General features: G+C 51.5%; 1 protein-coding gene across 1 annotated transcript; it reads right to left on the bottom strand.

Annotated features, from left to right (window-relative positions):
- Positions 1-1,447: 1,447 nt before the first annotated feature.
- CSF3R (colony stimulating factor 3 receptor) lies at positions 1,448-15,299 on the bottom strand. The gene is made up of 17 exons (XM_081055839.1): positions 15,114-15,299; positions 13,891-13,945; positions 11,848-11,931; positions 9,400-9,696; positions 8,353-8,476; positions 8,031-8,218; positions 7,062-7,231; positions 6,789-6,942; positions 6,611-6,690; positions 5,984-6,197; positions 4,733-4,921; positions 4,274-4,375; positions 3,534-3,680; positions 3,279-3,419; positions 2,979-3,072; positions 2,653-2,734; positions 1,448-2,233 (listed from the first exon to the last, which is right to left on the bottom strand). The coding sequence occupies exons 3-17, from the start codon at positions 11,909-11,911 to the stop codon at positions 1,754-1,756; spliced, it is 2,526 nt and encodes an 841-aa protein (XP_080911965.1). The 5' UTR covers positions 11,912-11,931; positions 13,891-13,945; positions 15,114-15,299; the 3' UTR covers positions 1,448-1,753.
- Positions 15,300-19,032: the final 3,733 nt, after the last annotated feature.

Raw genomic sequence — 19,032 nt, 5'->3', positions numbered from 1 at the left:
GATTCTGTGGGCAAGTCATTCAGTCTTTCTGGGAGACAGTGTACTCATCCATCAAATGAGGATGGTAGTAACAGTATCTGCCTTGAGGTTGTTAGCGAATTAACTGAGGCAATTGCGTGCGAAGCACCTGGTATGTAATGAGCATTCAATAATTATTCGCTGTGATAATATTTGTGAATGAGGGGTGTAAGGACAAATACAAATTAAAAGTAGGAAAAACAAACTTTAATTTTCCCTGGTGCAAAAAAGGGAAAAGAGTAGTTGTAATTGTGAATTCTTTTTGCCCTTTTGAAATGTATGTAAACCTTTTTAAAAGCTAAGTAAGCCTCTTTCCAGTTTTACCACCCAGGAATGTCTTTCTCAAGGACCTGGGAACCATCTCTTTGAAATGCAGTCACTTAGGAAGATAGTGTCCCTATTGCCCAGTTTCTGCTGGAAGGTAGGTGCTTAACTTCAGCTGGGCCTAGCTCCAAGCTGCAAACCGACTTCCTCTCATAAAGATAGGAGAAATTTATTTTTCCTTTGGATAATTGCAATTAGTAAACACAGGTGACTACCCCATTTACCAGATGAATTTAGGATGACCCCGTGTGACGAATGGTGCTGTCAAGTCCTCTTGCTTAAGAACTGGTTATTGTTTTTCTTGAGAAAATGTATGCAGTAAGTTGTATCCCCTTGACTACATAAAAGGGTAAGATTTCTTTCTGTCTTTGCAAGCTCTTTAGCTGACAGCCTGCGATGTACATCACATTCCGGTTTAATGCTCATTCAATAATAAAACTGTTTTCTTTCTTTTCCATCCTTGTAGAGAGGTTTTCTAGGTTAGTGGGAGATTTTGTTTTTAATTATAGTTCCCTAACAGGTTACTCTTTTCTGAGGTCTCGTCCCTGTGTCCCACAGTACTCAGTGACTCCCTCCAGGTAACCCTGGCACTGTCCTAGTGGTCAGTTTTCAAGTCTCCACCACTAGAATGGTAGCTCTTTGAGGATGGACTGGGCCAAGTCATTTTTCAGTCCCTGTTGCCAGCATAGGGCCTAGATGCTACCATGGTTCCCCAAAAATAAGACCTAGCTGGACAATCAGCTCTAATGCATCTTTTGGAGTAAAAATTAATATAAGACCCGGTCTTATTTTACTATAATATAAGACTGAGTCTTATATAATATAATATATAATATAATACCAGGTCTCATATTAATTTTTGCTCCAAAAGATGCATTAGAGCTGATTGATTGTCTGGCTAGGTCTTATTTTCGGGGAAACACAGTAGGTGAGGGCTGGTTGAATGAATGAATGAAGGAAAAATAAATGAACAATGGGGGGAGGGGGGTTCACGGTGTGAGGGATGTAAAAATAAAAAAATAAATAAATAAAAAAAAATAAATGAACATTTCTGAGAGGTTCCCCCACCCCAGGGCCCTGAAAAGAAAAAGAACAGAGACTCAGGCACACTCAAGGGTTTCTCAAAATAAAACCAAACCAAACCATAAATCAGTTTAAGAGACTGAAATTATAGGAACTAAGTACAAAAGGCTAGTGGGCATCGCTCAAGGAAGCATTCTGTGACGTTTAAAGTGGGACGGCCAACCCATGGGGATTGGGGGGATGGGGAGGGATGCCAGGGGCCAGGGATGGGGGAGACTGGGAGCTTTCTGCCTCTCCTGGGGCAGAGTGGTTTTTTAGTGATGGACATACTGACCTTCTCCTCTTCTTCAGATGGCCCAAGACTTTCAAGAGGAAAGCCCAGGAAGCCCTAGAAGCCCCCCAGCCCTTCCATCCCATGGACCTGGAGCCCCTGGAGGAGGGGGAAGTCAAGCAGTGGCCCAAAGACACAGTCATCCTCCTGGTTTGGGACTAGAGGCTCTGGGGTCCTGACTGGGCTGGTCTGGAACCAGAGGTTCTCATAAGACTTGGGGCTGGGAGTGAGGCCCCCCAAGAGGGGCTGAGTAGAGTCACAGCGGATGTAGTGCCCTGGCTCTGCATGGGTGGGGCTGCCCAGCACCCGCCCATAAAGGACTTGGTCATTGCTGCCAGACTGGGACTGGGGCTGGAGAGAAGGTGCTCTTGAGTCCCCTTGGAGCACATAGGCCTGGACCAGGGTGGGAAGGCCACGGGTCCCTGAGCTGTCACTGGACTCCCAGGGCCCTGGTTTCTTCTCTTCCTCCTCCAGCACTGTGATCTTGGTAATGGGTGGCATGCTGGGGTCCCAAAGGCTGGGCAGCTGAAAGACCTCCTGGACACAAGGACATGGGGTAAGTGCATGATTCATTTCAGATGTCTGTCCCAGGCACTGTCCCTTCCTGAGTTGTGACAGTATGGGGACATTTCTGCTGCTTTCTGCTGGAACTGAAAGGGTTACACCTGCAAAGCCTCTCACACATTCACATACATGTTATGTGCTGTTCAGACTTCGCCTGGTGAATCTCCCCAACAATTCTGTGTGGGCTTAGTCCCATTTCACAGTGGGATGACTGAAACTTTGAAGCGGGTAGAGCTGGGATTAAAACTCAGGTCTACTTTACTCCAAACGGAGGGGATCTCACTAGGAAATGATGAGAAGGCCTGAGTAGTCATCCTCAGAGGGGCATCCCTTCACTTTGAGCCTGGGCCGACACCCCCAGCCCCATTTCCCTCTCCCTCCAGGGTTCTCACCTCTGCCATGATGGTAGGCACCCAGGATCCCAGGCTGCTGTGGGCTGGGTCTGGGACACTTGGCCAGAGGGGATTCTTCCTGCTGGAGAAGGGGGCAGGTAAGGGCGGGTTAGGCATGCCCTCCCATCTTTCCATCCTTTCCCCACCCAACCCTAATAGCTGAAGGGATGGTCCCTTAGTGCAGAGAGGAGAGGGTGGGAGGCCTGACTCCCAGACGTGGGCCCTGAGGCCTGAGAAGACTGGGAGGGACTTAGCCTGCCTCACTTGGGCCTGCAGTTCCCTGTGGGCAGGGGTCGCTGGGTGTCAGGTCTCTCAAAAGGACTCACCTGGGTCTGCAGCAGAACCGTGCAGCCCCACAGAGGCAGGTAAACAAGATCAGGAGGCCAAATAGGCCCAGGATGATTTGCAGCTCAGACACGTCTGGGGAGAGGAGAAAGCCAGAAGAGGTTAGAGTGCATGTGAGTAAGGCTGGGCCTCCTCCTTCAGACGAGGATCCAAGGGCAAGGCTGGGTCTCCTTCCTCAGACCAGGACATCCAGGCAAGGCCTGTCCACTCTAAAAATGGAGATCCTTTGGGTGATGCACCCTCCCAACAGCCTTGTCTGGCCAGCCCCTTTCTCCCCTTACCTAGGGCTAAGGTCATCAGGGTGAGGCTTGTACTGTTGGTGGCCCCCGCCTGGCTGGCTGCCATGAGGTGGACGTGGTACAAGCTGGAGGGCTCCAGGCCATGGAGGACGAAGCCATGGGAGGAAGCATTCAGGATGGTGGCTGGGGGTAGAGGAAAGTGGTCAGCCTGGGCCCAGATGCTGAGGCTCCCTCCAAGGCTGCTGAGCCTCCCCTCCTGGGCCTTCTGGGGCGGCGGGGTGCTGAGGATAGACTCACAGAAGGACTGGCCTTGAGCGTTGGTCCAGAAGATGGTGTAGTGGGTAAGGGGGCTCTTCCCCAGCTCAGGGGCCTGGGGCACCCACTCCAGCTGGGCCCAGGTCTTGCCAATGTGCTTTAGATGCAGCTCGGGGGCGTGGGAAGGGGCTGCCGGAAGACAGAGGTACAGGGCTGACGGGGCAGGGTGGAGAGCCCAGTTGGACTTCTTGTGGCTCCCCGGACCCAAGAACTGGGACATATTGCAGGGTGGGTGATATAAGAAAGTCCAAGCCTCACTTTCTCAGGAACATTGAATCCCATCTGCTCCTAATAAGTGGCCGAGCCAGGATTTGAACCTGGTCTTTGATTCCAAAGTCTCGCCACCTGGCCTGATTTCTGCCAGGCCTAATTGTGTCTGACTCACTATTCGATTTCTGCAGCTCACTCTCCGAATTTATGCCAGGCCCTCTGTCTAATTTCTATCATACATGACACGTGATTTCTGTCAACAATTGATTGATTTTTGCCAGATTTGTTCCCTGAATTCTGCCAAACTGCCTAATTTCTATCACCCCAACACCTGACTTCTTTCTAGCTGCGGGGGGCCTAGTGTAAGCCAAGGGTATCTTAGGATTGCAAGGGACCCTTTTTGGGCCAGAGGTAGGGCCAGAAATGTTCCGTCATAGTCCTGATTGTGAGGACTTAGGCAGGCCTGGAGGTAGAAGAGAGGCTTCTGAGAAGGGGTGTGGGGGCTGACGAACCCATCTCTTGGGAGTAGGCATAGATGAGCTGGGAGGGTCCCATGGTGTCCTGGTACAAGGGGGTCACCGTGATCTCGTAGAGCTGAAAGGGCCTGATGTTCTCTGTAGAGAGAAAATGGCGTAGGCCCTCTGGTTAGGGGCTAACCTCAGACCTTTAGTCAGGGATAACCCACGGCAGGGCTAGCCTCTGCAATCTCTTCTTTGGAACATTTCGTGGGGGTAAGGGGAAAAAAGTGGAAGAAAGCTAGAAAGGTGCAGGGTCAGGGCTGTAGCAAGAGAGGATCCAGTTAGACTATAGGAAGAACTTCCTGAATATCTTAGGTGAGAACAGTGACGGATGAAGAAAGACTTGGGAATCTGCTTGTCTAGGGTGGTTCAAGTTGCCCCTGGCCCACTGTCAGAGAAGCAGTGCCTTCCCCTCTCTTGGCCCTTCCCCCCGCCCTCCCCAGCCTGCCTCACCCTGCAGCAGGGTCCCTGCAATGCTTCCGTTATGCTCCATCTTCCAGGTCTTATGGCTGCTGCTGGGGCTGGTGGGACCCGGGCTCCACTCAATCACATAGCCCCGAGGCTGAGGTCTGGGGGGCTCCCAGCCCACCCAGAGGCTGTGAGGGTCTAGGGCAATGGTATGAAGTCTGCCTATGGGTGGGCCTGGAGACAGAGTAAGACAAGATGGAATGAAGGTGAAAAGAATGCAGGCCCTGGAGCCAGAAGCCTGGGTTCAAATCCTGGCTTTGCTACTTAAACGCTAGGTAACCTTGGGCAAGTCAAAATCTGAGCCTGTTTTCTCATCTGGGAAGTGGAAATGATAAAAGTTCCTATCTCATAGGGTCTTGGTGCAGATTAAGTGAGGCGATGCATTGAACAAGCCTAGCGTAGTGACTAGTGTAGAGTAGTGCTTGGTAATGATAAAAGCTAACACTATGCAGTTCTTGGTATGTGCCAGGTATAGTCCTTGGTGTATGTTAATTCACTGAGGCTGCTAACAGTCCCATGACAGGGGCACTATTACTGTCCCCATTTTATCAATGAGAAAACACAGACACAGAGAGGTTAAGTAATTTGTTTCAGGTCACACAGCTAATCAATGGGAGTATCAGCTATTACTCTTAGTCTCACCCTGTGAAGACCCATGTTCAGGGCAACGTGGGGGTGATACCCTGTTTCCCTGAAAACAAGACCGGGTCTTATATTAATTTTTGCTCCAAAAGACATTATTAGGGCTTATGTTCAGGGGATGTCATCCTGAAAAATCATGCTAGGGCTTATTTTCTGGTTAGGTCTTATTTTCGGGGAAACGCAGTAGTGGCTGATTCCCCTGAGAATGAACAATTAACTAAGGCACTGTGTTCCAGCTGGAAAAACGGAGGGCTTTCTCTCCTTTCTTGGCAGAATGGAGTGTGTGCGTGCACATGCATGCAGGCGTGTATTAACCTGGTTCTGGCTCATGATATGAATAATAGCTAACATATATTGAGCAGTTACCTTGTGCCAGGCACATGTCTTAACTCATGTAATCTGCACAACAACCATTTGAGAGAGGCACTGTATCATCCCCATTTGCTAGATGAGTAAACAGAGGCCAGGAAGGTTAAGTAACTTGCCCAGGTCATGTTGTTAGCAAGTGTCAGGACTAGATTTGAACCCAGGCAGTCTAACATTCAAATGTACATGCTTAACCACCACATTCTACTAGCTGCCAGCCCCCTTTACCTCTGCTCTCCAGGAAGACCACGGGGGTGGGAGGAGAGGTCCCAGCCGTGTTATAGGCCACAAGGACCACCTCCCGGGCTACTGAAGGCAAGTGGAAGGTGCAGTTTAGCTCCGTGGTGTTGCAGAGGGGTAGGACTGCCCCAGTCTGGCCTGAGGGTCTCCAGGAGACCAGGTACCCTTGGATCTGCTCCCTCTCTTCCTCCAGGGGCATTGGCTATGGTGGGAATAGGAGAAAAAAGATAAAGGGGATGCAGCTCATCTTGAGTTGGGGAGAGCTTCTAGATGGGGTGGATAGATCATACTAGCAACTGAGCCCCCCAGGCTGTGAGCCAGCCTTCCTATCTCCACCATTCTTCTCTCTCTTCCTGTGTGAGGTCCTAGGAGGGAGGGAAGGAAGAAGAAAGTTGGTGTGTACAGCAGGCACTGAACCGACCCTTTGAGTCCTGCATTGCAGTCTGTCCAGAAGGGCACTACCCAGCTTCCCAGGCACATGCCAAGTACATGTAATCACATACAAATGCATCCAAGCCTGCCAGACCTGGTGGAGTCCTGAGCCCCAGCTCTCAGGGGTCTGGGTGGGTTGGAGGAAGTCTCAGGGGTAGGGGGATGGCCTTCAGAGGGGGTCACCTTCCAGAACAGCTGCACTTCCACTGTCCTGGGGTCCAGCTGCCTCTGCCGCCACCACGTGTCCAGTTTGACGATGGGGGCTATGGATGGAGTGAGAGGCAAGGGTGCCGGTCAGGGAGGGCTCTGGAGATGGGACTGGGTCCTGCTGGCTGCTCCCAGCTCCCCACCACCCACCTACCCTGTTGTGGGGTACTTAGCTCCAGGCTGGGGCTCCAGTCGCTCCAGTGGCCAGGCAGGGGCCAGCGGACGCAGCGCATCTGCAGGGTGTAGGCTGTGGATGGCAGGAGCCCACAGAGCTCATACTGGAGGGTCCTGGATGGCAGGGGCCCCACCTGGTGGGGGGGAGGTATGTGGCTCTGGGCCTGGATTCCTATGCCCTTCAGGGCCAGCTCAACGTATCCTCCCCTCAGCCATCCCCACCCCAGGCTCTTGAGGTTGCCTTCCATCTCACCAGGGCCCAGCTGTCTTCTCCAAGCTGTGGCTGGTAGCGCAGCTCACACTTCTGTTCTATGTACGCACTTAGCTTCCATGACTCCCAGCGCAAGAGTAGACAACCTTGTTGCGGTGGGGCTACCTCAGGGATGGGGTCCAGGCCCCACAGTGTGGGGGGCTCCAGTTTCACTGAAAAGATAGGGGTTGTCACATCCTTTCTCTACCTGATCCTATAAGGCCCTGCATCAGCTCCCTCTGGTCTCCCTGTCTGTGGTTCCATTTTCCCCCGAGTCTCCATCCATCGGGCCTCTCTCTCTCTCTTCATCTCCATGTCATCATGTTTCCGCAGGTCTGTCTCTGTCTATGTATCTGTTTCTCTCTAGGTCTGTGTCATGTTCTTGCCCCAGGGCCTTGGCACTGGTTGTTCCCTGGAACATTTTCCCTCCACACATCCAGTGGTTTGCTCCCTCATTTCCTTCAAGGATCTTCTCCAATGTCACCTTCTCAGTGAGGCCTTCCCTGACCACCTTACTGAAATAGCAAGTACCCCTCACCCCCGGCTCTCCTCCTCCCTTCCCTGATTTAATTTCCCCATCATACTTATCATCAGCTGACATTCTTTCTATTTTATTTATTTTGCCCACTAGAATATAACGTTCCAAGGGCAGGCTTTTCACTCTTTTGTTCACTGCTATATCCCTAGCACCTAGAACAGTGCCTAGCACATAGTAGGTACTTTAAGAAATTTGCTGAAAGATTAATGAATGTGTTTCCTTGTCTCTGTGTTTCTTCCATGTCTGTGTGTCTGTGTCGCCATAGTTCTGTCTCCAACTACATCCCAGTTTGTCTCTGTCTCTCTTCTTTTCCGCTATCTCTAGGTCTTCCAGTGTCTTTTTGTTTGTTGCTAGGTTTGTGTTTCCCTCTCTGCGCCTCTCCAGGTCTACCCATTGTGGGGGCCTCTTCCCTCCCCCACACCAGCGACACCCACCAACGTCCATGGGATCCAGGCACAGCTGTGGGGACACACTGGTCCCTAGCGCGTTCTCTGCCTGTACCCAGATGCCCATGGTCTGGTACAGCTGCAGGTGTTTGCGTGGGATGGAGCAGCGGCTCTGCCCGTCTTTAGGTACGCAGTCAGGGATGGCTTCCTCGTGGGTCTGGCATTTGCCTCGGCTCCTGTCAATAGGCCAGGCTTGCGTGTCAAGCAGAGGAAGAAAGCAAGGTTCCCTTCTCCCTCCCACCTTTGCCTCTGGCTCCTTCATCCCCATCTCAGAACCCAAAAGAAGGGCTATGGGGAGATCCGTACTCACTTGAAGCTCTTTAGGGTGAAGTTGGTGGACAGGTGGGTGTCGGGTCCCGGCTCCCACTGGCAGGTGAGGCTGTTGGTTGTGAGGTTCATGAGGCAGGACAGGTTGTGGGGTGTGGAGGGAGGGTCTGTGCATAGGGTGGGGAGAGTGAGGGCTTTGGGTAGGACCACTCAGAAAGCTCCCACTAGGACCAACTACTTTTGTTTCCCTGCTCTGGGTCATTCCCCCTGGGGTCACTTTGTTTATTCTCCTGTCTCTCTGTAGCCCTTGGGGAAACTGAGGTACAGCCGTGTACAGGGACAAATGTCACAGAGCTCCAATACCCTGAACTCCACTCCTGTTGACAGTGACAGTTTAGTGTCTGGGTTTTCATTTTGGTTCTGCCATTCATTAGCTGTGTGAGATTGAAGTCACTTAACTGCTCTGTTTCCTCATCTGTAAAATGGGGATAATGGTAGCAGTATACCTACTCCCTAGGGTTATTGTGAGTGCTGAATGACTTACTGTGTGTGAAGTGCGCAGAGCAGTGCCTGGCTCATAGTAAGTGCTATGTAAGTGTTAGCTCTATTGTTATTGATTCTTACCAAAGAACCTTGGTCTTTCTTTGTTTTCTCTTATGCATTGGCTTGGCACAAACTCTATCCTTAGCAGTTTGTGCAGAAGGCTGAGACTGGGGTGGGCGAGAAGCTGGGGGCAAGCCCAGCTGGTAGAGAATGTCTTCCCTGGACACATCTTCCTGTGGCTGGGGAGTTGGGCTTACTCGACAGCCACATAGAATAACAGTCACTACACCGGCTTTTGACTGTAGTCTTTTGAGCCACACTGCCTGATATAAATCTTGGCTCCATTCTTATTAATTTGTGACCATCAGCACATCACGCACCCTCTCTGAGCCTCAGTTTCCTCATCTGCAAAATGGGGCTAAATAGCACCACCTACTGGTAGGGAAGATGACCTGACACCGTGCCCATAAAGTGCTTATTGCGCCAGAGCTCAAGGAAGAATAGCTCTTGTTAGTGATGGCAGGCAGGCACTGGAGGCAGGACTTACAGCCTGCCTGCAGCTCAACCTGGTCCAGGATCTGCAGACTGTCGCCCCAGAGCAGACAGCAGGAGAGAAGGGTCCAAGGGCTGTTGATGTGGGGCAAGGTGATGGTGGATGTCTGGGTCCCATCCAGCAGGCGCTGCTGCCGCCCCCCAGGTTGAAGCTCTGCTCCCAATTTCCACAGAATCTGTGACTCCGGGCCCAGGTGGCTGCAGTTCTGGTTGATGATGCAGGAGGCGGTGATGGCATCCCCCAGGCGGACGATGGAAGCTGAGGTGCTGATGCGTCCGCACTCCTCCAGGCCTGAGATGGAAGAGAATGAATGGGCCATAAGGGACTCCTCTGCTTGGCAGAGCTGGGCTATAAGGTAGGCCTTTGCACTCCTAGACTCAGGGCCCTCACCTTCTTGCTTTACAACCCCCCGCCCCAAGACATGGGGGCTAGAATGGGGATGTGTGTGTGGGTACTGCTAGAGTCTCTTGAGGAGGAAATAGAGACAGTGATGAGTGGGTAAAAGTTTATCAACCGGCTTTACAGAAAAAAAAAAGATCCTGATTTGTAGTATGGGCTGCTTTCCCTGGTGAAGTGTTCCCACCATGGCAGATTTCAATCTACCAGTGTGAATATGAACTTGGGAAGAGATGTGCACAGTCAGCGCTTGCAAGCCAGCTCCAGCACGCCACCAGATCGAGACTAGTCCCCTACCACTTCTCTCCCCAGGGCTGGCGAAAGCAGCGATTAGAATGATAAGAACCCTGCAGCCACAGCCATCTTTTCAGAATTCAAATCTGATGGTGTTTTCCCATCTCGATCACAGCACTTCAATGGCATGTTCTCACTCCGAAAGGCAGTAGGGTGTGATGGGTAAGAGCATGGGCGTTAGACTAAACCTAGACTGCCTAGGTTTAGAGCCTGGTCCTGTGGCTTATTAATTATGTGTTATGTTATGTTACTGAGACTTTCTGTGCCTCAGATTTCTCATCTGTAAAAAGGGGATAATAATAGGCCCTACGTTAGTGTTGCTGGAAGCATTAGAGGTGATGCCATCTGTAATGCACTTAGAACAGTGCCTGACAGGTGAGTCTTTGCTGCCATGATTAGGATAAAGGCCCAGATCCCTCTCACAGCCCTTGTGGCCTGGCCCCTGCCTAACCCTCCCAGTTCTAGCTCAGACCATCTCACTCAGCCCCACTCACTCTGGCTTCTTGTTATTCCTTGAAAATGCCATGCTCTCTCCAATCTCCAGATCTTTGTACCTGCGATTGCTTTTTGAGGTGCTCTTTTCCGCTCTCCCACCCCTCTTTTACCTGGTTATCGTTTATTTACCTGGTAGGCATCTCGTGGGGAACCAGACCAGATCCCGACCAACGAGACCAGGCCAAGCTCCCTGAACTTTCCCAAAGCTCTTGTTATCCTTCACAGTTCTGGAGTCATGTGATTATTGCCTTGTTTGTCTCCCTGGCTGGACCGTAGGTCCCATGAGGCCAGAGGCCTTGGTGGTTTTACTCACTACTGTGTCCCCATTGCCTGGCACAGTGTAGCCCATGGTGAATATGCACTGCATAAAGGAGTAGACATTGCCCTTTGCCCACCAAGCCTTCTCTCCTTTCCTGTTCTTCAGCCGATTTTGCTGATGGGGACGCTGAGGCCCTAGGAGGAGGAGCAATTTGCCCAGGGTCACAGAGCAAGTTCACAGGGCTGCTACCACTTCACAGACTCAGAATTTCAGACTGGAAGGAACTTTGCAAAACTGTTTACTGCAAAACTCCACCTGATGCTGTGTCCTCTACAGTAGAGCTAGGGTGGCCTGATGTTGTATGGCATGCCAGCTAAAAAGGCTTTTTGTGTGTTTTTTTAAACATTTTTTAAAGGGTTAAAAATAAACCAAACAAAAACCAAATAAGACCACGCAACAGAGACTGTGTGGCAAGAAAACCTGAATGTTACTATCAAAGTTTGCCGACACCTGCTGGTACAATCCCTGCTGTCAATTCTGTCCTCAATTTGCATACCCCCAGCGATGGGAGGCTCTCTACCTATCAAGATAGAGTTTCTGTAGGCAGAGATCTCTGCCCGGCCTTCCTTATTTCAGGATGAAAGCTGACTTCTTGTGGCTTCCACCCTGATCCCTCTGCTGTCCGTGAAGGCGGTCCAGCACTCAGAGGCTCCATCTGATCCTCTGGCAGAGATTTGCAGACAAGGCCTGGGCCTGCCCAGCCTTTTCCAGGCTGACCAGCCCAGGTCCTCTCACTATCCTCACGGTTTTCCTGCAGAGGTCTGTGGGTGGGAGCCTGGCTACCCCACATCCATGGCTCAGTCTTGGTTCTCTTGGGATTCTTTAGGAACCACAGGAGCAGTGTGGCAGTGTAGGGAAATGATTCTCTCTCCCACCCCCAGTATCTCTCTCTGTAACTCCCCTCCCCCCACAGCACTCCCATCCCTGAGCACACTCACTTCTGGGGAGCAGCAGGATGATCAGGACAGCTCTGGTCAGGCTCCAGGTTCCTGGCCCCGCCATAGGGCCAACTTGGTGTTCAGCTGGAGACAGAAGGAGATAGGTAAAGTCATGGGCTTTGGAGTCAGAGCTGAGCTTAATCCTTGCTCTGCCTCAGCCTGGCTTTGGTCAGGTTACGTACTTGACCTCTGTGAGCCTCAGTTTCTTTGTCTGCAAAATGGAGATAACAGCCTATATTTCACAGGCGTTCGGGAAGAAGACATGAAATGATGCAAGTCAAGGGCTTTGCACAGTGCCTGGCACATAGGAAATGAGTATAATTCACAGCCACTGTTATTATTATACCTACCTTCCAGGAGAGAGCAGGGAAAGGAACAGCACGGAATAGCATGCTTCCTCCTTCCCTTCTGTCTTAGCTGGGTTCCCTCCACAAAGAGGAGCCCGAGGTGAGGGCTTGTATGCAGCTAGTTTATTTTAGGAAGGTCCAGGCTAGTTTATTTTAGGAAGGGACAGAGTGAGGGGGTAGGAAGAACGAAACAGGAAAACCAACACAAAAGCATGTCTTCAAGCTGGTTGCCTATGGACAACTGTGACTAAATCCTGCTGGAATTTTAAGGAGCCGGGTAGAACATACCTCAGAACTGTCCACCCGAGGGACAATTCATCCCTTGGGCGGGAGGGAGGATGAGAGCATTTGGTCCCCATTGGTCAAGGGATGTTCCTTGGGGTTTTAACCCCCTGGCATATCCAGGTTGCACATGCACGAGTACGAGGCAGGCCCTCCTGGGTGAGCTGTGCCAAAAGTGCCAGGAATGCACCCTGGCAGAAAGAGGCAACTCCGTGGAGCAGCTGAGGCAAAGAGCTGTCAGCTTACATGTGTGGGAAGTGGGCTGACACAGTGATGGCTGCAGGGAAAGGTGGGCTGAAAGGATATCAGGTAGGGTATACAAAGGGTCTAATACACCCCAATCCTGGGCACAGACCTCTGGAGGCCTTCTGGGGCCAGGCATCTTATAGTCATGGCAACAGTGCCTGGATGGAGGGAGCATTAGTTCCAACCTCAGGAAGTCTGCAAATGTTTCTACTGCTGGGATGGGCTTCCAACCTAACCTTCCACTCTGCTCATGTTGGGGTCTTGGGCCAGACCCCTGATCCTCCAGCACTAATTGACACTCTTGGTGGCAGGCCAGTGGGAATCGCTGACCGGCCTGCGTGTACATTCACGAACACATACAGGTAGGTGGTGGCCCGGCAGATCCCCTGTGCTCAGGAGGGAGAAACCTTCTCCCCCTCCCACACAGATGTGAACAAGACCTGCCCAGATGCTCAAAGCCGTTCCTGCTTGCAGGGTCCTTACCCAAACCCCACGGCCTATTCCCATGTAGTATCAGGGTACCAGGTGACTGCTAGCCTATAGGTAACTTTTTTGCAAATCAGAAAAAAGCACCCCTTCCTCTGGACAGATGCAACCCCATACGGGGACCTGAGAACTGGGGAACAGGCTGCATTTCAGCCTCCACTTGCCCCTCAGCCGTGCAGCTTTGTGCAGTGAGCAACTTGCATAACGGTTCAGAGCACCCCCGTCTACCAGTCAGTGGCTGGCAACCTTCTTGCTGTAGCATAGCAGTTTGATTATCTGCGCACCTCCCCACATTTGTTGGGGAAGATTTAGCCTCTTCGGCCCAGATTTTGGGATATGGTTTCCATCTCCATATCTTTTAATTATACCCAGCCCTGCTGCCCTCGCGTGGGTCAGCTTCAGGCTCGGCCTATGCCCAAAGATGGACCACTTCACCACTGGCTCCTGTCCAGAATGGGCAACCAAACCCCAGACCTCGAGAAGCCAGGCTGGGTATTGGGTGTTGGCATGTTTGGCATCAATACCTGGTCCCCCACGGCAGCCCTGGGTGCCCCCAGCCCAGTTGAGTGGGATGTAAGGCCTGTTGGAGCATGGCCTCCTCTTGGGGGGCCAGTAAGCAGAGAGGTTGGGAGCCCAGCTGTGAGTCAGACCACCTGATCTGACCCCCATTTCCATCACTTACCAGCTTTGTGACCTTGGGTAAGTTACTTCGTCTTTCTGAGCTTCACTTTCCCCATCTGTGAAAGAGGGATAACAATAGCACCCACTTCTCAGGGTTGTGATGAGGATAAAACGGAATGATCTGTGATAAAAGCACTTTGCATGGAGGAGGCACTCCACAGCCATGTTATTTTCACAGGCCACGAATCAGAGCAGCACCTCATGGAGCCCAGCATGGCTTAGTGACCACTCCTCCACCTACAGGCTGTGTGGTCACAGCCTCCTCGGGCTGCCACCTGGCTTTCGTCTATGTCGTGCTGCATGGTTTCAAGGCCCCATTTCTGGGTCCCCTACTTCTAGCCCCTCAGTCTCCCCTTTGCTCCAGCCATCTGTGCTGGGCTCTCCTGACTTTCTGAGTTCCGGCACACCACACTGCTCCCCGCCCCCAGTCACTGTATCATACCCCCGTTTTGCTTCTTTCCCTCCGCTCAACCTTCTCCCCTTGCTCTCCCTTCTCCAGTTCACACACCTTTCTCTCCTTTCTACTGTAGATTCTTTCCATGGGAGGAGGGCAGGAGGGAGAAGGGAGCTGGAAATGAACAGAGGGGAGAGGACTTTCCCGTTGTGGCTTAGAGAAAGAGAGAATCGGAAGGCGGAAAGAGTAAGAAAGTGAAGTACACACACAGACTGAAATGAGGGGCAGAGAGATGCTGACAGACAGACAGACAGGGAGAGAAAAGAGCCCAGGAGACAAGGACGTGGCCACAGAGACCAAGGCACTCAGAGGCTGAGAAGCAAGAGGAACCCTAGAGGGTTTAAGATTCAAGAGACAGAGGGAAACGTGAGAGACAGAGAGGCGCAGTAAGACTGAGACAGAGAAACTCAGCCCAGACAAGCCAGAGAGGGGCTGAGGAGGAAAGAGAAATGGAGAGTAAAATAGATGGAGATGGAGACACGGAGAGGGATAACAACTATGCCCTTCCCTGAGCTCGGTGTCCCCCCAAAAATATTCAGCTGTTTGTGACTTCTCTGATGTAATCCTCAGAAAAAGTGGGGGCATCCCTGGGAAAAGACTGTCTAGGGCTCCTGGTTCCAAGGGACAGGCTCTAAAGGCAGGAACCCTGGTCCCAAGTCTAGGCCCCCTGAATACAGGCATTTGGCCGAGCTGGGGGTGGGGAGTGGCTCTGGGGTGCAGGCCCCCATCAAGGCCAAGGCTCAGCTCTCCCTGGGGGCTCCCCTACTCACGCTGAAGCCCGCAGAAGCCCGGAGACCGGCAGCCTGGTCTCTGCTCTCTTCTTCAGGCAAGTTCCTGAAAACAGCCGCTGTCCCACTTCTCTCCCCTGCCCTGTCGTTAATGGCTTGGCCTCTGACAGGCCCAGGGGCTGTGGATTGCAACACTTGCCCAGCCTCCTTCCCTCCCTTGCCCTGTCTGCAGCACAGGCAGCCCCTTCCTCCCAGGAAGGAGCCTGGGAGGGAAGCTGGGGAGGCAAGGCTGCCTTCCTGCCTTGGGGGTCTTAAAGGGGCTGGGGGATGTGGCAACGATGTCCCCTTCCTCTGACTCCGGATTTCCTGAGCTCAAAGCTTTGAGGCCCGGTTGGGCCCAGGCTCCAACCCCTGGATGCCATTCCCATGCCCCTCACCGTGGGGGTGCATTGCTCAGAGACAGACCCTGGCTCGAAGATTCCCTCAGCTCTAAGACTCTTTCCTGGGGCCCTGATCCTCACAATATTCAAGGGGCAGCCTCCAGGCTACAGGGTATTGGTAACAGGGTACCTTCCTCACTGCACCCGTCTTCACAATGGTGGTCTTCTCCACCATTGCACGTAGGCCAGGCAGATGAATGGGGACTCTGGGACCACAGGGGAATGACCTGTGAGGCTGAGGGTGTTCATGTGCTCACAAGAAAATAGCAACATTGACTCACAAGGATGCAGCTAAACCGAACAGTTTTTTGATTGAGTGACATAGACTACATTTTATGTCTTTCATGGTCTATATCCATGATTCTCCTGCGATCGTTTAGACTTTTCTGTGCATTTTTCTGAAGAAGTTTCAGACTGCTCATAGTTTATTGGATTTATGACTCAATAAATGTTAGGTACCAACTGACTAGCCGAATGTCCATAATATACGATCCTTTTAGGAAAAATGGGCTTCTGAGTCTGTGTGATGGGGCAGAACTGGGCTGCAGTTCCAGTTCTGGATCAAAATACCCACTTGTCCGCGGCAACTTTCCTGAGATGCTCCATAGGCCCCCCAGGCTCAGCAAATCCCATGGACTCGTCTTTCAAAATATAATCAGCATCCTGGGTAGACAGATAGTCATTGTAAAGTTCAAGTTGGCTCTATGTCTGGTTATTTTCATGATACAAAGTTGGAAAATATAAGTATCACTTAAACCTGGATCATTACAATGGCCCCCTCCCTGGTCTCCTACTTCCATTCATTCTTGTCCCCCCACCTGTCTATTGTTCCTTCAGCAGCCAGTGTGAGACTGATCAAACAAAAGTCAGTTCGTGTCATCCTCTGCCCAAACCCCAAGGGCTCCTGTCTCACTCAGAGTAAAAGTCAAAGCCCTTTCAATGATCTACAAGTTCCTATTCAACCTGGGGCCCCTCATTCCCTCCCTCATTCCTCTCCTATTATTCTCCCTCTAGCTGTTCTACTCCAGCTATTCTGTTTTCCCTGTTTCTTGAACCTGTTAGTCTTTCTCCTGCCTCAGGGCCTTTACACTTACTGTTTCTTCCGCCTGAATTCTCCTCCCCTCCCCCCCCCCAGCCTAATAATGTCATAGATCACTCCCTCACCTACTTCAGGCCTTTGCTCAAGTGTCACCTTCTTATCAAGGTCTTCTCTGACCACCCTTTAAAATAATTTCAACACCCCCACTCCCTAGCTTTCTTTTCCTCCACATCTCTTTTCATCTTCTGACATTGGCTGCCCCCACCTCAATTCCTAATAGAATGGAAGCTCCATAAGGGCAAGGGTTTTCGTCTGTTTTGTTTAAAATGTTATCTGCAGTGTCTACAACACTGCCTGTCACATACTGAGCTTCCAATACATAACTGTTGGATGACTGACCAACTGAATGGCTCTTTCTCCACTTCACCAAACCTGTCCGCAAACCCCACATGGCTCATCTTGGTAAATTACAGTACCATCCCCACTCCCCCAAGTCACCCAACCAAGGACCCAGGAGTCATTCCTCACACCCTCTTCTCTGCACTCCCACATCCAATCAGTTCAGAATGAAGGAGAATGGGCCTTCTGTTCATCATTCAGAAAACATGGCCCCAGAGCAGTTGCAGGTGTACAATGGTGTGCAAAAGCAGCTTCAGTTTCTGCCTTTATGGAGCTCTGTCTTGTCTACAACGCTGAAATCCATCTCCTTTCCCTGCCTTTGTCAGGTTTCCCCGTCCCTCACCTGGATGTGCCTGCCTGCTGGGCTCCTGCTCTGGGCTGTCTCCCTCTACTCTGTCAGCTTCCCTGCCTCCCCACGTCTGAGCATGCTGGTCCCCCTTCTTCAGAGTTCCTTCGTCCCCTCCTAACCCCTTAACTGGACAATTAAGATACCCCACCATCTGGCCCACCTCCTTCTCCTGCCTTATTTACCTCCACTTCCCCAGACGCACCACTTCCTGCTCTAATGGAGCAGAATTTGCTTGTGTTTCCCTGCCTGCCTCAGGCTCTGGAACACCTCTGTTTGCTCTTGCTGATCCTGTCACCTCCTTCTGGCTGAATCCTGCCAGGGGCATCTCTCCCGGCCATCAGGTGCCCTCCCTGCTCCTTAATCCTGTAATAGTGGTTGGCTGTCTGCCTCCTCCATCAGACTGGGAGCTCCTTGAGGGCAGAACCACAATTTCATCTCTGCCTCCAGCCTCAGCACAGTGCAGGCCCCACAGAGGATTCTCAGGTGCATATCTACTGGGCTGCAGAGACTTGGAGAAGTTGTTTACCCTCTCCATGCCTCCTGTTCTCTTATCTGCCATACAGATAAAAACTCCTTCCAGGAGTTCTGTGAGGATTAAATGAGCTACGGGAGATATGCAGCCTTGCACCTTAACCAGCATGCAGTAATTGTCAACAAAATTCCTTTCTTTTTTTTCTCTCCCCTGCATAGTTGAATATGTCAGAACAAGATTTTACTAATCTCATCTGTGTGCTATTCTCCACCGAGGACCTGCACCAGGAAATGGAGCTGCAGCAGCTGAAATGAAAGTTAGATTTATGGAAGAACTTTCCATAGAGGGGAGGCGTTAGAGTGTAGAGAGGTTCAGAGCAGCAGTGAAGAGTCACACTGCTTGGGCTTGCCTCTTCCTAGCTGTGGGAGCTTGGGCAAGTTGTTTAACCTCTCTGAGCCTCAGTTTCATCATTTTTCAGATGAGGGTAATAGTATCTGCCTCATGAGGTTCTTGAGAGAAATCGGTGAAATAATGCATGTGACCCTTGTGGAACAGAGCCTGGCACATAGTAAATGCTCAATAAATGTTTACTTTGGTGAGGTGAAAAGCATGAGACAGATGTGAAGACATCCCTTCCACGCATACTCAGTGTCTGCTTTGTGGACACTTCCTCCTCCAGCTCTCCTGCCCCCACCCCTTCCTCTATTGGACCGTGTCCTCTGTGGGCTGGAAACCCCAGTCAGGGAGCCCTGGGGAGGGAACCCCATTCTCGGCAGCCCTGCTGAGGGTCGGATTGTTTCTGTTTCTGTTATTGCCTATGATGTGTGGGCCTGCTGGATGAGTCTCGGGGTTGCCAGTTCCAGAAGGGCCCTGGTAGGGCTGGGCCGGGTAGGCCAGCCGGGGTGAATGTCCGGAAGTGGAGGCTGTGCTCATCCACCAGGGGCTGCTTTGGCTGGAATACAGCAGTCGGCTGAGATTGTGCAAACAGGTCATTGTGCAAACATGTCCCTGTGTGTGACCTCGATTGTGCAAACAGGTGTTTACTGGAGGCTGCTGGCCTTGGGCTCACTGCTTACAAAAAGCGCCTGAGCTGTTGACTTAGAAACCAGAATCTGGACACTCATTCTTCCTTGAACACACCTTGAACTTTCTACCTCCCAGCCTTTGCTCAGGTCGTTGTTTCTGCTTGGAGTGCTCTCCTCTGCCTCCATCTTGACTCATTGAAATTTCATCCATTCTTCAAGGCTCAGAGGAAGCACCAC

This window comes from Rhinolophus hipposideros (genome assembly GCF_964194185.1).
Source record: "Rhinolophus hipposideros genome assembly, chromosome: 8".
Lineage (NCBI taxonomy): Eukaryota > Metazoa > Chordata > Mammalia > Chiroptera > Rhinolophidae > Rhinolophus > Rhinolophus hipposideros.
This window is presented reverse-complemented; position numbering and strand designations above follow the sequence as displayed.

What these genes read in the sequence shown, in the direction of transcription:
- CSF3R (XM_081055839.1), bottom strand. Translation starts at nt 11,911, where the DNA reads ATGGCGGGGCCAGGAACCTGGAGCCTGACCAGAGCTGTCCTGATCATC. An exon ending in CATCCTGCTGCTCCCCAGAA is followed by an intron (nt 9,697 to 11,847) that starts GTGAGTGTGCTC and finishes CTTCCATCTCAG; the next exon opens with GCCTGGAGGAGTGCGGACGC. An exon ending in CCTGGATCCCATGGACGTTG is followed by an intron (nt 7,232 to 8,030) that starts GTGGGTGTCGCT and finishes CTATCTTTTCAG; the next exon opens with TGAAACTGGAGCCCCCCACA.